The 18,694-nt window shown below is 40.9% G+C and overlaps 1 protein-coding gene across 2 annotated transcripts in view; it reads left to right on the forward strand.

The window, feature by feature from the left end:
- Window positions 1-11,213, forward strand: part of LOC133543062 (excitatory amino acid transporter 2-like) — a 122,607-nt gene extending 111,394 nt beyond the window's left edge. For both annotated transcript variants that reach the window (XM_061887453.1, XM_061887452.1), the window contains exons 11-12: window positions 3,822-4,032; window positions 8,994-11,213. In XM_061887453.1, the coding sequence (XP_061743437.1) occupies window positions 3,822-4,032; window positions 8,994-9,065 (283 nt within the window). In that variant the 3' untranslated portion in view covers window positions 9,066-11,213. The remainder of the gene's footprint in view (window positions 1-3,821; window positions 4,033-8,993) is intronic.
- The last annotated feature ends 7,481 nt before the right edge of the window (window positions 11,214-18,694 follow it).

Genomic DNA, 18,694 nt, shown 5'->3' on the forward strand with positions numbered 1-18,694 from the left:
CGCAGGGATCGATTCCATGCTTCAGTCAACGTGGTCGGCGACTCGTATGGAGTTGTAACCGTGAGCATGTTTATGCTAGCATGCTAACATGAAAGTGCTAGCTTTTTGAGATAATTGTGAAACCGATTACCCTAGAGTTATTTAACTTGGTATGTGACAGCTGTTAACTGTTAACTGCTAACGTTAGCATGCTAGCAAGCTAACTTTAGCATGCTAACTTTTTCATGAATCTTTCCGCTTTTTTCTCCATTTTTGCAGCCACACACCTGACAGCCGTGTTACTTAAAATGGGAGACACGCTAAATTATAGCATGCCGTCGATAGCACACTTGCTAAATATTAAAATTTTAATGTAAGTATGCTAACATTTTAGGCTAGCTCTGTAGCTCTTTTTGTACAGTTCCACCAAAAACTCCGGGACACTCGGCACCATCTTAAAAGTACGCCGGCTTCCAGGGTCCAGGGCACAGATAGCTGGCTCATCAAAATTTCCATGAAAATATTTTAGTTCTTTCTTGTCCTCCTCTCTAACTGGACTGTTTTAACTCTTTTGGACACGCAGGGATCGATTCCATGCTTCAGTCAACGTGGTCGGCGACTCGTATGGAGTTGTAACCGTTAGCATGTTTATGCTAGCATGCTAACATGAAAGTGCTAGCTTTTTGAGATAATTGTGAAACCGTTTACCCTAGAGTTATTTAACTTGGTATGTGACAGCTGTTAACTGTTAACTGCTAACGTTAGCATGCTAGCAAGCTAACTTTAGCATGCTAACTTTTTCATGAATTTTTCCACTTTTTTCTCCATTTCCTCAGCCACCCACCTAACAGCTGTGTTACTTAAAATGGGAGACGTGTTAAATTATAGCATGCCGTCGATAGGACACTTGCTAAATGTTAAAATGTTAATGTAAGTATGCTAACATTTTAGGCTAGCTCTGTAGCTCTTTTTGTACAGTTCCACCAAAAACTCCGGGACACTCGGCACCATCTTAAAAGTACGCCGGCTTCTGGCAACCCCTGCCCAGAGTTCCAGGGCACAGATAGCAGACCCATCAAAATTTCCATGAAAATGTTTTAGTTCTTTCTTGTCCTCCTCTCTAACTGGACTGTTTTAACTCTTTTGGACACACAGGGATCGATTACATGCTTCAGTCAACGTGGTCGGCGACTCGTATGGAGTTGTAACCGTTAGCATGTTTATGCTAGCATGCTAACATGAAAGTGCTAGCTTTTTGAGATAATTGTGAAACCGTTTACCCTAGAGTTATTTAACTTGGTATGTGACAGCTGTTAACTGTTAACTGCTAACGTCAGCATGCTAGCAAGCTAACTTTAGCATGCTAACTTTTTCATTAATTTTTCCACTTCTTTGTCCATTTCCGCAGCCACACACCTAACAGCTGTGTTACTTAAAATGGGGGACACGCTAAATTATAGCATGCCGTCGATAGCACACTTGCTAAATGTTAAAATTTTAATGTAAGTATGCTAACATTTTAGGCTAGCTCTGTAGCTCTTTTTGCACAGTTCCACCAAAAACTCCGGGACACTCGGCACCATCTTAAAAGTACGCCGGCTTCCAGGGTCCAGGGCACAGATAGCTGGCTCATCAAAATTTCCACGGAAATGTTCTAGTTCTTTCTTGTCCTCCTCCCTAAATGGACTGTTTTTACTCTTTTGGACACGCAGGGATCGATTCCATGCTTCAGTCAACGTGGTCGGCGACTCGTATGGAGTTGTAACCGTTAGCATGTTTATGCTAGCATGCTAACATGAAAGTGCTAGCTTTTTGAGATAATTGTGAAACCGTTTACCCTAGAGTCATTTAACTTGGTATGTGACAGCTGTTAACTGTTAACTGCTAACGTTGGCATGCTAGCAAGCTAACTTTAGCATGCTAACTTTTTCATGAATTTTTCCACTTCTTTGTCCATTTTCGCAGCCACACACCTAACAGCTGTGTTATTTAAAATGGGAGACACGCTAAATTATAGCATGCCGTCGATAGCACACTTGCTAAATGTTAAAATTTTAATGTAAGTATGCTAACATTTTAGGCTAGCTCTGTAGCTCTTTTTGTACAGTTCCACCAAAAACTCCGGGACACTCGGCACCATCTTAAAAGTACGCCGGCTTCCAGGGTCCAGGGCACAGATAGCTGGCTCATCAAAATTTCCATGAAAATGTTTTAGTTCTTTCTTGTCCTCCTCTCTAACTGGACTGTTTTAACTCTTTTGGACACGCAGGGATCGATTCCATGCTTCAGTCAACGTGGTCGGCGACTCGTATGGAGTTGTAACCGTTAGCATGTTTATGCTAGCATGCTAACATGAAAGTGCTAGCTTTTTGAGATAATTGTGAAACCGTTTACCCTAGAGTCATTTAACTTGGTATGTGACAGCTGTTAACTGTTAACTGCTAACGTTGGCATGCTAGCAAGCTAACTTTAGCATGCTAACTTTTTCATGAATTTTTCCACTTTTTTGTCCATTTTCGCAGCCACACACCTAACAGCTGTGTTACTTAAAATGGGAGACACGCTAAATTATAGCATGCCGTCGATAGCATACTTACTAAATGTTAAAATTTTAATGTAAGTATGCTAACATTTTAGGCTAGCTCTGTAGCTCTTATTGTACAGTTCCACCAAAAACTCCGGGACACTCGGCACCATCTTAAAAGTACGCCGGCTTCCAGGGTCCAGGGCACAGATAGCTGGCTCATCAAAATTTCCATGAAAATGTTTTAGTTCTTTCTTGTCCTCCTCTCTAACTGGACTGTTTTTACTCTTTTGGACACGCAGGGATCGATTCCATGCTTCAGTCAACGTGGTCGGCGACTCGTATGGAGTTGTAACCGTTAGCATGTTTATGCTAGCATGCTAACATGAAAGTGCTAGCTTTTTGAGATAATTGTGAAACCGTTTACCCTAGAGTCATTTAACTTGGTATGTGACAGCTGTTAACTGTTAACTGCTAACGTTGGCATGCTAGCAAGCTAACTTTAGCATGCTAACTTTTTCATGAATTTTTCCACTTTTTTCTCCATTTCCTCAGCCACCCACCTAACAGCTGTGTTACTTAAAATGGGAGACGTGTTAAATTATAGCATGCCGTCGTTAGCACACTTGCTAAATGTTAAAATGTTAATGTGAGTATGCTAACATTTTAGGCTAGCTCTGTAGCTCTTTTTGTACAGTTCCACCAAAAACTCCGGGACACTCGGCACCATCTTAAAAGTACGCCGGCTTCTGGCAACCCCTGCCCAGAGTTCCAGGGCACAGATAGCAGAACCATCAAAATTTCCATGAAAATGTTTTAGTTCTTTCTTGTCCTCCTCTCTAACTGGACTGTTTTAACTCTTTTGGACACACAGGGATCGATTACATGCTTCAGTCAACGTGGTCGGCGACTCGTATGGAGTTGTAACCGTTAGCATGTTTATGCTAGCATGCTAACATGAAAGTGCTAGCTTTTTGAGATAATTGTGAAACCGTTTACCCTAGAGTTATTTAACTTGGTATGTGACAGCTGTTAACTGTTAACTGCTAACGTTAGCATGCTAGCAAGCTAACTTTAGCACGCTAACTTTTTCATGAATTTTTCCGCTTTTTTCTCCATTTTCGCAGCCACACACCTGACAGCCGTGTTACTTAAAATGGGAGACAAATTAAATGTTAGTATGCCTCGTTAGCACAGTTGCTAAATGTTAAAAATGTAATATAAATATGGTAATGTTTAGGCTAGCTCTATAGCTAGCTAGAGTTTTAGTTATTTCTTGTCCTCTAACTGGCCTGTCTTTGCTCTTTTGGACACGCAGGGATCGATTCCGTACTTCAGTCAACGTGGTGGGCGACTCGTACGGCGCCGGTATCGTGTACCATCTTTCCAAAGACGAGCTGGACTCCTTCGACGCCCAGCAAAGCAGGCTGGACGACTTCGAGATGGCTAAAACGAAATCCTTCTTTGAAAATAACGCCAACCAGAACGTTTACGCTCACCACAACTCACTCTTGATAGACGACTGCAAGGTACATTTCACCTTAACGGACATAGAGACCTGTATGTAGGAAAGGCTTCCCTCCCCCCTGCTCTGTGTTTGCGCTTGTCTTTGACTTCTTTCACTGGTGTTTTCTTCACGATGGTGAATGCCATGTTTCCATGGAAGAAAAATGTGGGTGGAGCTTAACACGCGTGTCTGGATCCCAACATTCACCATCTTGTCCTATGAAAAAAGCAGTTTTTGTGGTGCGGTGTTCACCAAAGACCAAATTTCTTCCGTATATAAGTCGACCCCAAACAAAAATTTTCTCCATCACTTATGTTTTATTTTGTACGTATATCGTTGGCTTGTATTTGTTTGTCTGATATCACTTAAAAAAAAATGTCTTACAGTTGTCCCCTCGTTACATCGCTCTTCAAATATTGCGACGTTGATGTTTAAAAAAATATATAATAATGTAAAGCGTGTTCACTGTTATATTAACTTATGTTTACCGTATTTCCTTGAATTTTCGCCGGGGCGCTAATTAATTTAAAACTTCTTCTCACTCCGGCGCTTACCAAAGGCATGCGCTTAAAAATTTGAGTGTGATGTAAGGATACCATCATGAAATGCACATTTAATAATAAAAAACATTAATATGGTCTTACCTTTACTTATAAATGAAGTCCATGCGCAGCTCCCTCTAATGAAAAGCATCGATAACTTGTTTATAGAAGTCTTCCTTATCTTTCTTCAGTTTTAAAAGTCTCTCTGTCTCGATGGAGATCTTCCTTTTACACCTCCTGCTTCGATTGAAAGTCCAGTTTAGAAAGCTGTTTTATTTTAGATATGTAATCCTCCATGTTAAAAGTGCAAGCGAGAGGAAAAAATAAACACACGCTGTTCACTCTTGCTGCTTGTTGTCACTTCTTCTGCAGCCGAGTAGTCTCAAAAAGGACCACTAGCGCCCTCTACCATCAGGAGGTGGGAGTCATTTAAAAACTCATATTTGACACACGCAGCTACAGTATATTAATAAAACATAGCTGCTTACTGTTCTTTTTAGCATATTCAATAGCTTGGACCTTAAATCCTACTGAATAGCTCTTAATTTTCTTCCCTTTATGCGATTTCAAATGATTGAAATCAGCCTCCTCCATTTTGAAAATGCTGACAGGTGAAGTGTCACTCGTGACGTGACGAGTTTGACCCGGTGGAAATTCTAGGCATATGCTAATTATTTGGCGAAACGAGTTTGACCCAACCCGGTGGAAATTCTAGACATACGCTAATAAAAATAATATTTTGCGAAACGAGTTTGACCCGGCGTTAATCCTGAGATGGCGGTAGTGCTAAGCATGCGCTAATTATTTTGCGAAATGAGTTTGACTCGGCAGTAATTCTAGAAAGGCGCATACTATATACCCGGCGGCAATTCAAGGAAATACGGTATTTTTATTATTTTCTTGCAGTGAGTGATAAAGATATACAAGTTAAGGCTGACAATGCTAACAACATAGCCGCTAATTTTGTCTCCAAATTCACTGTGACTATCAAGTGCACCCACTTTTTGCAGAACAACTTTTTGGACGCGCTACTTCTCCGACGACTACCTCATTAATAACGCATCTTCACATTGGTAGGCCTTCGGCGTGAGGGATGTACCAGTGTCACTTATGCTAACAAGAACTGCTGTCTGGGCAATGCTAGAATAGGAAGGGGATTCACATTATCTGACGCACGAAACATGACACAATTGGGAGTTGCGCTATCTACTTTAGACGGCAGTAGAGTGCTGAATATCTTCCGAATGTCACAAGTTGTTGTTGACGAACCCCAAGATGAAGAGAAGGCGGCAGGCATCGTGCAGGTAAACATGATTTCATTTAACACTAAAACAAGAACAAACAAAAGGCGCGCAAAAGGCGGAGAACAAACTTGGCTGTGAACAAAAACTAGCACAAAGGCTAACTGTGGACTAGAAACAAAAACACTTACTGTGACACGAAGGAACTATGACATGAGCAGAGTGAACAGAAGTAAACACAGCTCCAACGATAAGTATTAATTACATTGACAGGTAGTGGTGACAATAATCCAGCACTGACTGGAGGGGAAGGCAGCTTTAAATAGTAACTAGCTGATTGACACCAGGTGTGGCCAGGTGCCTATCAGCCATAGCTGGGGAGACACAGCACTCAGGGAGACAAACCGGAAACAGACCAAATAAGAGCGCTGACAGGAAACAAAGACAAATGCAGAGAAAAAACTAAAACATGGCCAAACTATCAAGGACAAGCCTGACACCGAATGTGTTTTGTGGCAATTCCAACTTTGACCACGACCTCAGTTGCAATATAAGTTGGCGCTTTCCATCATTTTTAGCAGACTACATTGCGAAATGATTAAACCACCCAGGAAAGGGGCTAAATTAATCTACAAAAGGCGGAGATTAACCCGATAATTATCTTTAACGTCATCAGCTCCACAAATAATAGCCGTAACTATGACTGCCGAGTTGAGTTTACAGTACAGCACATCAAAGCTCACTTTTAACTTCGAGGAATTACCCAGGATGTGATTAAGTATTTTCACGTAGCGGGGTTTTTTTAATGGCTGGGTGATTGCCGTTTCAATTATGCTACGGATGAGTACCGTAAACTACGGTCGAAGGCGGCTATATTGGGTAAAGGTGACTATGTGGATGTTAAAATAAACATATTTTGTTCTGCCCTCGCTATAAGTGTTGAGGTTATACCGCTTGGCAGACAGCTAACAAACAATCCAATACATCTAATAAAGTTCCAAAGCAGATTAATCCATTTAGGCTCTTTATTGTTGTTGATCTTGCTTTGTCTTTTCCTATCTTTACTTTTGTCTCAAACTGGACTTTTATCTCAAACCGAAATACGCACAATGACAAAATGTATAAGCGATGTGATTCAAATAACATACTGAAATGTAATACACAATATGTAAATATTAGCTTGCGCTATCATCAAACAGATACTGCTGAGTGTCGAAACTATTTCGATAGTGGAAATACACGACCGACAGCCATTCTAAATCCTCAAAACATCCATTAAAACAGTGCACAAAAATCGTATTTCAATAAACATCTTAGTGTCAAATTGAACCACTTTCCACCTTAATATTGATTTACATTAACAAGCTTAACCGTTTATTTAACAGACTTATTTTTTCCGATGCTGGTAAGAGCTGACACAACTTGTCCACTTCTCGATTGTTTCATGAACTGCACTGACATCGTCAACCCCGAAAGTGCCCAAACAAATGAAGTGTAGTATTTTCCTATCGCCACAAGATGTCAGTAAGAGTCTACAATCAAATGGGCGTAACATACAGTTTAGTCAGCCAGCGATTGTGCAAGTTCTCCCACTTAAAATGATGACAGAGGTCTGTAATTTTCATCATAGGTACACTTCAACTGCGAGAGACAGAATGTGAAAAAAAAATCAAGGAATTCACATTGTAGGAATTTTAAATAATTTATTTGTAAATTATGGTGGAAAATAAGTATTTGGTCAACCATTCAAAGCTCTCACTGTTAGAAGGAGGTTTTGGCTCAAAATCTCACGATACATGGCCCCATTCATTCTTTCCTTAACACGGATCAATCGTCCTGTCCTCTTAGCAGAAAAACAGCCCCAAAGCATGATGTTTCCACCCCCATGCTTCACAGTAGGTGTGGTGTTCTTGGGATGCAACTCAGTATTCTTCTTCCTCCAAACACGACGAGTTGAGTTTATACCAAAAAGGATACATGGATGATTGGGACAATGTCATGTGGTCAGATAAAACAAAATAGAACTTTTTTGATATAAACTCAACTCGTCGTGTTTGGAGGAAGAAGAATACTGAGTTGCATCCCAAGAACACCATACCTACTGTGAAGCATGGGGGTGGAAACATCATGCTTTGGGGCTGTTTTTCTGCTAAGGGGACAGGACGATTGATCCGTGTTAAGGAAAGAATGAATGGGGCCATGTATCGTGAGATTTTGAGCCAAAACCTGCGTCCATCAGTGAGAGCTTTGAATGGTTGACGAAATACTTATTTTCCAGCATAATTTACATATAAATTCTTTAAAATTCCTACAATGTGAATTCCTGGATTTTTTTCTTCACATTCTGTCTCTCACAGTTGAAGTGTACCTATGATGAACATTACAGACCTCTGTCATCATTTTAAGTGGGAGAACTTGCACAATCGCTGGCTGACTAAATACTTTTTTTGCCCCACTGTATTTAGACGATTGTAACCAGTTGGGGCGGTATAGCTCGGGTGGTAGAGTGGTAGTGTTGGTAAAGTTCGATCCCCACTTCCGCCATCCTAATCACTGCCGTTGTGTCCTTGGGAACACTGGTTTATATGTAACGTAGGTATTGGGTTTCACTATGTAAAAGCGCTTTATAATAATAATTCACTTCCCTTTTTTGATTTGCTAATTATGCGGAAATGTGTTAACCACGGTCAGGCCCCGGAACAAATTTGCCCGCGACAAACAAGGGACAACTGTATTTTTTTTTAGGTCAATTGGACATGTATTTATGTATTCAAGGCAGCCCTAACCCAATTACTGTTGAAATTGTCTTAAGGATAAATGCATGCCAGTGGAACAACATAAAGACTGCTTGTTCACTATGTTACCTTTCATAGTGGTATTGCTTTGCCTGGATGATGCAACTTTCATCTGATGCGAAAGCTGCATTGTCGTCATTCGGTGTATTGTAATTCGGTTGGGCAGAGAATCCATGAAATACATGGCCAACTTTTAGAAAAAAAATCATGTCTTGTAACCATAAAACACCCACTGTTCGAGTTTGAGTGTTTCAAAGACACAACACTGTTGGGGAAATGATATTTTTTAAAATGGACAATGGCCTGCGTGTCAAGAACTCCTGGCTTCTCTGCTCCCAACCACGAATGGTTTGTGATGACGGTGCCTTGGGCCCTTGGTTAGGAACTGTTGATAACTGCTTACAGGTCACCATGGGCAAAAATGGCAAGACTTCAGGGTTCTCTCTTGTCGAAGAGGAACCGTGGAAATGCGAGTAAAGCAGACCCCGGATGCTGCTGCGCCTTACCTTGAGTTCCACGAGCGTTTTCCTTTTGATGACAAAACCGTACACAGAATACCACAGTGACAATTTTTTTTTTTTTTTTTCATTTTGGATAGCTTCACGGCATTTAGATTGTGCTTTTTTTGCACGGAATTTCAACGAAGCGGTGCATTTTCAGCACCGACAGAAAAAAGAAGGTTGAGAAGACTCGGGGCCTTACTCGGTGCGAGCTTCCTGTTTTGTCAACTGCAGAATTCTACGACCTTTTGTAACATCTCACGACACTTTTGTATTCAAACTCTTTGTGCTGCGTTGATAGCCGAGATACTCTTTCATGGACAATGGCTGTGCCAGTTTAGTAAGAAGACTAAACTATTTTGCAGACGATATGAAAGTTGTGTAAAATGATCCGGCTTTAGAATTTTTGATGCTTCGAATGTGTATTTTCTTTTTTTTTCAGTTCGGGGTAATGGCTACGACAAATGTTATAGAAATGTTGACTGTAGGTTTGAAATGAAAACACGGTCCATAGGTTGGTCTTTGGGGTAATTATTTGAGATCTCGAATAACATCAGTTTACAGAGGAAGAAACCAAGAAGAGAGAGACAAAGAGGGATGGTAGGGGTTGGTCAAAGTGTACCGTCCTGGGAGGGGGAAGGTGTTGTGATCCGGTTCCCCGATCACATCTTTAGTCTACACTGCAAAAAGTCAGTGTTCGAAAAAAAGAAAAAAAAATACAAAAATGAGGGGTATTTTACTTGAACTAAGCAAAATTATCTGCCAATAGAACAAGAAAATTTGGCTAGTCAAGACTTTCCGAAACAAGTAAAATTGGCTAACTTCAATGAACCCAAAAATACCTCAAAATAAGTATATTCTCACTAATAACAAGTGTACTATCAATCAATCAATCAATGTTTACTTATATAGCCCTAAATCACTAGTCTCAAAGGGCTGCACAAACCACCACGACATCCTCGGTAGGCCCACATAAGGGCAAGGAAAACTCACACCCAGTGGGACGTCCTTGACAATAATGACTATGAGAACCTTGGAGAGGAGGAAAGCAATGGATGTCGAGCGGGTCTAACATGATACTGTGAAAGTTCAATCCACAATGGATCCAACATAGTCGCGAGAGTCCAGTCCAAAGCGGATCCAACACAGCAGCGAGAGTCCCGTTCACAGCGGAGCCAGCAGGAAACCATCCCAAGCGGAGGCGGATCAGCAGCGCAGAGATGTCCCCAGCCGATACACAGGCAAGCAGTACATGGCCACCGGATCGGACCGGACCCCCTCCACAAGGGAGAGTGGGACATAGAAGAAAAAGAAAAGAAACGGCAGATCAACTGGTCTAAAAAGGGAGTCTATTTAAAGGCTAGAGTATACAAGGATCGGACCGGACCCCCTCCACAAGGGAGAGTGGGACATAGAAGAAAAAGAAAAGAAACGGCAGATCAACTGGTCTAAAAAGGGAGTCTATTTAAAGGCTAGAGTATACAAATGAGTTTACTACAGTATTTGAGTACAAATTTTCAATTGTTTCATTAAAATAAAAACGGCAAAGTCTATTTGGCTGTCATCTGTTTTTAATATGAGAAACAATTGTGTCAAAGTCACGATTTTGTTTTATATTCTTGAAATAAGAATTTCTTACTTTAAAAAGTAGTTTTATACTTGTAAATGTTGATGACACGGCTTTGCAACATTTGATATTCTCGTTTCAAACATGTTTTACTCAATATAGGTCATCGAATCTCAGCTACAAGCTGTAATATCTTACTGAGATCATTTAGGACCTAAACACTTAAAACAAGTAAAAAAAACTCTAACATAAAATCTTATGTATGGCCGCGCAAGTCCCGGGATGCCCTAAATGTTCACAACACATCCAGCCGAGTCCCATGGGGGAGGGGGATGAAAGTTGGAAAAGTCAGCAAAAGTCCCAAAAAGGTTAAAAATACCTACACAGGTTCGAGTCCCACAAGTTCCTCCGCCGCCCGGGATGCCCAAAATGTCCAAAACACGCCCAGCAAAGTCCCACAGGAAGGTGGGGAGGAAAGTGAGAAAAGTCGGCGAAATGTTCAAAAGTCCCACCCGGTTTCGAGTGTGCACTCAATCAATCAATCAATCAATGTTTATTTATATAGCCCCATATCACAAATGTCTCAAAGGACTGCACAAATCATTAAGACTACAACATCCTCGGAAGAACCAGCAAAAGGGCAAGGAAAACTCACACCCAGTGGGCAGGGAGAATTCACATCCAGTGGGACGCCAGTGACAATGCTGACTATGAGAAACCTTGGAGAGGACCTCAGATGTGGGCAACCCCCCCCCCTCTAGGGGACCGAAAACAATGGATGTCGAGCGGGTCTAACATGATACTGTGAAAGTTCAATCCATAGTGGCTCCAACACAGCCGCGAGAGTTCAGTTCAAGCGGATCCAAGACAGCAGCGAGAGTCCCGTCCACAGGAGACCATCTCGAGCGGAGGCGGGTCAGCAGCGTAGAGATGTCCCCAATCGATACAGGCGAGCGGTCCATCCTGGGTCCCGACGAGCGGTCCATCCTGGGTCTCGACTCTGGACAGCCAGTACTTCATCCATGGTTATCGGACCGGACCCCCTCCACAAGGGAGGGGGGGACATAGGAGAAAGAAAAGAAGCGGCAGATCAACTGGTCTAAAAAGGTCTATTTAAAGGCTAGAGTATACAGATGAGTTTTAAGGTGAGACTTAAATGCTTCTACTGAGGTAGCATCTCGAACTGTTACCGGGAGGGCATTCCAGAGTACTGGAGCCCGAACGGAAAACGCTCTATAGCCCGCAGACTTTTTTTGGGCTTTAGGAATCACTAATAAGCCGGAGTCTTTTGAATGCAGATTTCTTGCCGGGACATATGTTACAATACAATCGGCAAGATAGGATGGAGCTAGACCGTGTAGTATTTTATACGTAAGTAGTAAAACCTTAAAGTCACATCTTAAGTGCACAGGAAGCCAGTGCAGGTGAGCCAGTACAGGCGTAATGTGATCAAACTTTCTTGTTCTTGTCAAAAGTCTAGCAGCCGCATTTTGTACCAACTGTAATCTTTTGATGCTAGACATGGGGAGACCCGAAAATAATACGTTACAGTAATCGAGACAAGACGTAACAAAGGCATGGATAATGATCTCAGCGTCTTTAGTGGACAAAATGGAGCGAATTTTAGCGATATTACGGAGATGAAAGAAGGCCGTTTTAGTAACGCTTTTAATGTGTGACTCAAAGGAGAGAGTTGGGTCGAAAATAATACCCAGATTTTTTACCGAGTCACCTTGTTTTATTATTTGGTTGTCAAATGTTAAAGTTGTATTATTATTATTATACACTCAAACTCAAACTCGAACCCGGTTGGGACTCGAACCCGGGTAGGTATTTAGAAAATTTTGGGGGACTTTTGCCGACTTTTCTCATTTCTCCCCCCTACTTCCCGTGGGACTTTGCTGGGCGCGTTTTGGACATTTTTTGTATCCCAGGACTTGTGTGGCCGGCGGCGGGATTCGTGGGACTGGAACCCCGGGGAGGTATTTCGTACACAATTGGGACTTTTGAACATTTTGGCCACCTTTTTCCCCTCCTCTTCCCCGCCTTCCTGTGCACCATTGCTGGGTGTGTTTTGGACACTTGGACAAAAATAGTTTCAAGCATATTTTACTCAAAATAGGTCATAAAATGCCGGAAACAAGCTGTAGTATCTTACTTAGATCATTTAGGAACAAAACCCTTAAAACAAGTAGAACACTCTCACATAAAATCTGCTTAGTGAGAAGAATTATCTTACCAGACAGAAAATAAGCAAATATAACCCTTATTTGAGATATTTCATCTTACTTAGATTTCAGTTTTTGCAGTGTATGTTTGAGTCCCTTTTTGTGTTTGGATTATTTCTTGGACTCTTCCACTGCATCCTGGGGCAGGGGTAGGGAACCTATGGCTCTAGAGCCAGATGTGGCTCTTTTGATGACTGCATCTGGCTCTCAGATAAATCTTAGCTGACATTGCTTAACACGATAATTATGAATAATTCCACTGGAATTCTTAGTCTTCAAAATAACGTTCAAAGTATAAAACATTCTCATGCATTTAAATCCATCCATCCGTTTCCTACCGCACCTGTTCAAGAAGTCGCATTAATGGTAAGAAGTATTTTATGTCTTGCTGCGGGGTCGTTCTCCCAGGAAGGCAGACAGACTACTCGGGGCATGGCATTTAGGTAAAAACATGACTTAATTTAAACTAAAAAAAGATACAAACAAAAATCGCTCACAGCGGTGGCACAACTTGGGCTAAGGAAGAAAGCTAACGCGTAAGCAGACTATGAACATAAATCAAACAAAACTTACTTGGCATGGCATGAAGCACGAAACTATGGCAAGGCATGAAACAAGTCAGCACAGAGCAAGAAAAGATCACATTGACGCCAGGGCGACTGACTGGCAAAGACAAGCTTAAATACTGCCTCTGATTAGTGCTCGGGAAGCAGGTGAGCGGGCATTTTGTCCACCAGAGACAGGTGGACAAAACGAGTAACCAAGGAAACCAGACAAGGGAGTGGAAAAAACAGGAACTTAAAGAGTCCAAAAGACAAACAGCACATGGCCAAACAAAAACATGATCAACAGAGATGACATTTTATTTATTATTGATTAGCTTTAGAATAACAATGTTATGAAAAAGAATAAGATACTTTTTATACTCTAAAAATGTTGGTCGTACTTAAAAATGCACGCATTTAGTTGTATTGAGTGTTAAAAAATTTGATATGGCTCTAACGGAAATACATTTTTAAAATATTTGGCTTTCATGGCTCTCTCAGCCAAAAATGTTCCCGACCCCTGTCCTGGGGTGATACCTTCGCCTTCCAAATGTGTCAGCCCAGGATGCAGTGGGACCAGACAGGCAGGATAGCAGGTAAGAGCTGATTTTAATATACAAAAGGGTAAACGAAAACTTGCACAAAGCAGAAATGAAACGGCGTGCCGACGCACGGAAAGCTAATGCTACTAGTTAGCAAGCATCGAGTCCAAAGCGCGGGTCGAGCGCACAGAAGCTAAGACTCGACTTAGCAAGGTTAGTACAAAGCTGAATAATAAACGTGACTGCTGCGTACCGCAAACCATGAGCCAAGAACGAACCGAGGAAGAATGCAGGCTTAAATACTAAAGTAACCAATTGCCAACAGGTGTGCGGCAAAAAGCATTGATTGACTGATTGATTGATACTTTTATTAGTAGATTGCACAGTTCAGTACATATTCAGTACAATTGACCACTAAATGGTAACACCCCAATACATTTTTCAACTTGTTTAAGTCTGGGTCCACGTTCATCAATTCATGGTAAAGTGCAGGTGGAGCAAATTGAGTCGCCATGGTAACGAATACAAACAAGGAAGTGCTCAAACAAAGGGATCCGAAGAAATTAAGAAATAATCAAAACACAACAAGGGACTCAAACATAGACTAAAGATGTGATCCGGGACAAGAAAAACACACTTTGTCTGACTGTGATATCAGCGAAAACCAGGGATGTTTTGATTGATTATGGAAAAGTCAATATTAACCATAAAATAAACCCATTCGGAGACTAACCTTTGACCCAAAGAGAAATACAATATAAAGGAGTAATCTCCCAACAGTTTGAAGAAAGACTCCAGGAATTTAGCAAAAACCAGGCCAATGTAGTGAAAAGGACCACTACCACATGAGGACTGTTACTTAGACTGAACATTTTAGACAATTTATTACTAAAGTACCGTATTTCCTTGAATTACCACCTGGGGGCTGATTAATTTAAAACCTCTTCTCACTCCGGCGTTTACAAAAGGCATGCGGTAAATTTAGGCCTGCGCTTATAAATTTGAGTGTGATGTAAGGATACCATCATGAAAAGCACATTTAATAAATACAACATTATTATTATGGTCTAACCTTTACTTATAAATGAAGTCCATGCGCAGCTCTTTCTGGTCAAAAGCATCGATAACTTGTTTATAGAAGTCTTCCTTATCTTTCTTCATTTTTAAAAGTCTCAGATGGAAATCTTCCTTCATTACCTCCTGCTTCGATTGAAAGTCCAGTTTAGAAAACTTTTTTAAAAATGTTAAATATGTAATCCTCCATGTTAAAAGTGCAAGCAAGAGGAAAAAATAAACGATCGCTGCTTGTTGTCACTTCTTCTGCAGCCGAGTAGTCGCAAGAAGGATCACTAGCGCCCTCTACCACCAGGAGGCGGGAGTCATTTAATGACTCATATTTGACACACGCAGCTACGGTATATTAATAAAACATAGCTGCTTACTGTTCTTTTTAGCATATTCAATAGCTTGGACCTTAAATCCTACTGACTAGCTCTTAATCTTCTTCCCTTTATGCGAGTTAAAATGATTGAAATCAGCCTTCTCCATTTTGAAAATAATGACAGGTGAAGTGTCACTTGTGACGTGACGAGTTTGACCCTGCGGAAATTCTAGGCATATGCTAATTATTTGGCGAAACGAGTTTGACCCGGTGGAAATTCTCGACATGCGCTAATAAAAAATATATTTTGTGAAGCGAGTTTGGGCCGGCGGTAATGCTACGCATGCGCTAATTATTTTGCGAAACGAGTTTGACCCGGCAGTAATTCTAGGAAGGCGCATACTACATACCCGGCGGCAATTCAAGGAAATACGGTATTTCTATTATTTTCTTGCGGTGATTGATAAAGATTTACAAGTTAAGGCTGACAATGCTAACAACATAGCCGCTAATTTTGTCTCCAAATTCCCCGTGACTATCAAGTGCACCCACTTTGTGCAGAACAACTTTTTGGACGCGCTACATCTCCGACAGGAGTCGAGAGTCATTCAATGACTCATATTTGACACACGCAGCTACGGTATATTAATAAAAAATAGCTGCTTGCTGTTCTTTTTAGCATATTCAATAGCTTGGATCTTAAATCCTACTGAATAGCTCTTAATCTTCTTCCCTTTATGCGATTTCAAATTATTGAAATCAGCCTTCTCCATTTTGAAAATGATGACGTGACGAGTTTGACCCTGTGGAAATTCTAGGCATATGCAAATTATTTTGCATTATGAGTTTAACCTGGTGGAAATTCTAGACATGCGCTAATAAAAATAATATTTTGCGAAACGAGTTTGATCCGGCGTTAATTCTAGGCAGGCGCATACTATATACCCGGCGGCAATTCAAGGGAATACGGTAATCATTTTTCCACAACAGTTGACACATTTTTGCAGTAAATTCCTGAAAATGCTGTAGTGCTTTTGTTCTACAGAGGAATTTCGGATAAGAACGATACATTGGAAATTCTTTGAAGGGAGAAGTCCGGCCACCTGGGCCTTAGACCAATTTTTTGGATGCGCTACATCTCCGACAGGAGGCGGGAGTCATTCAATGACTCATATTTGACACGCGCAGTTACGGTGTATTAATAAAACATAGCTGCTTTCTGTTCTTTTTAGCATATTCAAGAGCTTGGATCTTAAATCCTACTGAATAGCTCTTAATCTTCTTCCCTTTATGCGATTTCAAATGATTGAAATCAGCCTTCTCCATTTTGAAAATGATGACGTGACGAGTTTGACCCTGTGGAAATTCTAGGCACATGCTAATTATTTTGCAAAATGAGTTTAACCTGGTGGAAATTCTAGACATGCGCTGATAAAAATAATATTTTGCGAAACGAGTTTGGTCCGGCGTTAATTCTAGGCAGGCGCATACTATATACCTGGCGGCAATTCAAGGAAATATGTTAATCTTTGACACATTTTTGCAGTAAATTCTTGAAAATTCTGTAGTGCTTTTGTTCTACAGAGGAATTTCGGATAAGAATGATACATTGGAAGATCTTTGAAGGGAGAAGTCCGGCCACTCGGGCCTTAGACCCATTTTAGTTGAACAGCCCTGGTCTATGGGAACAGAATGTGTACAGAAGGTACAGACTCTGCAAGGCATTAAGATGCAACGTCAAGACGGTAAATCCTGCAATACCTTTCACTTTCCGACTAATGGGATTGCACACTGATGTCGCACACGCAGTCAAGCCTAAGCCGCAAGCTTAGGTCTTAGACCCTAAGAGGAAAAAGGTACGGCCTTTGGTTCTGACGTGTTGTTTTAATAGTGGTTACCCTCCATGTTATTGATGTGTTTTTTTTTTTTTGTAAATATGTTATGATTGAAACAATGCATTTTTAAAAATAGTTCAAACGTATGTCTGGGATTTATGCGTTCATTTGTGCTGTTTCTGAGAGCTGTAAATGACTCTCACATGGTGTTTTCTTTTTTTGTTGTTTATCTAACTTGCCTTGAAGAAGTAAACTGCACAGTGCAGTCCGAGTGTCGAAAATTTAAGGGTAAACGTTAATCTGGGACACCACCATGGACTGGAGGGACTGATTAGTGTGAGCTGCATGAGGACGGCTGGGCCCCCTCTCATCAGCCAGATTTTAATTTAGACCAATTTGTTTTTAATGACATATCTCCATTGTGTTTGTTTAGGAGGTGTAGAGTTGATTCGGTCAAGATCATTTGGATGCAAACCGTTGTCTAAAGCAGGGGTGTTCAAACTTTTTCCACTGAGGGCCACACACGGAAAAATTAAAGCATGCGGGGGCCATTTCGATATTTTTCATTTTCAAACCCTAACATAATATATGGATTTTTAAAATGTGTTTTACCTTTAGGCGTTCAGGGAACCATAAAGCAGTGGTCCCCAACCACCGGGCCGCAGCCCGATTGGTACCGGGCCGCAGAAGAATTTTTTATAAAATAAATAAATAAATAAATAAAAAAATGTATATATATATATTTTTTTTAATGAAATCAACATAAAAAACACAATATACACTTACAATTAGTGCACCAACCACAAAAACCTCCCTTTTTCATAACAAAAACGTCCCTTTTTCATGACGAAGAAAAAAAAAAAAAAAGGGCCCCCCCCCCTGTCGACTTCTCTGAGCCCATTTAAATAAGGCTCATGTGATACAGTCAATAGACTCGGTTACAAACGCGACAATTGGAAAGTCAAAGCAACTCAGCACAGATCTGAAAAAAATGAATCATTGACTTAAACAAGTCAGGGAAAGTAATTTCAAAGTAGCATAAGGTCCCAAGAGCAACTTTGCAGACAATTGTTGGTAAGTACAAAGTGCATGGCACAGTTTTGTCACTGCCACGATTAGGAAGAAAACGCAAAATATCACCTGTTGCTGAGAGAAAATTGGTCAGGATGATCAAGAGTCAACCGAGTATCACCAAAAAGCAGGGCTGCAATTAATTGGAAGCTGCTGGAACACAGGTGTCAGTGTCCACGGTCAAACGTGTTTTGCATCGCCATGGACTGAGAGGATACCAAACAAGAAGGAAGGCCTTGCTCCAGAAGCAAGACCTTAAGGCAGGGGTTACCAACCTTTTTGAAACCAAGAGCTACTTATTGGGTACTGATTAATGCGAAGGGCTACCAGTTTGATACACACTTAAATAAATTGCCAGAAATAGCCAATTTGCTCAATTCACCTTTAATAAATATATATATATACAAAAATACCCTTTTTTTCATATATATATATAT

This window comes from Nerophis ophidion, linkage group LG25 (assembly GCF_033978795.1).
Source record: "Nerophis ophidion isolate RoL-2023_Sa linkage group LG25, RoL_Noph_v1.0, whole genome shotgun sequence".
In the NCBI taxonomy this organism is placed as follows: Eukaryota; Metazoa; Chordata; class Actinopteri; order Syngnathiformes; family Syngnathidae; genus Nerophis; species Nerophis ophidion.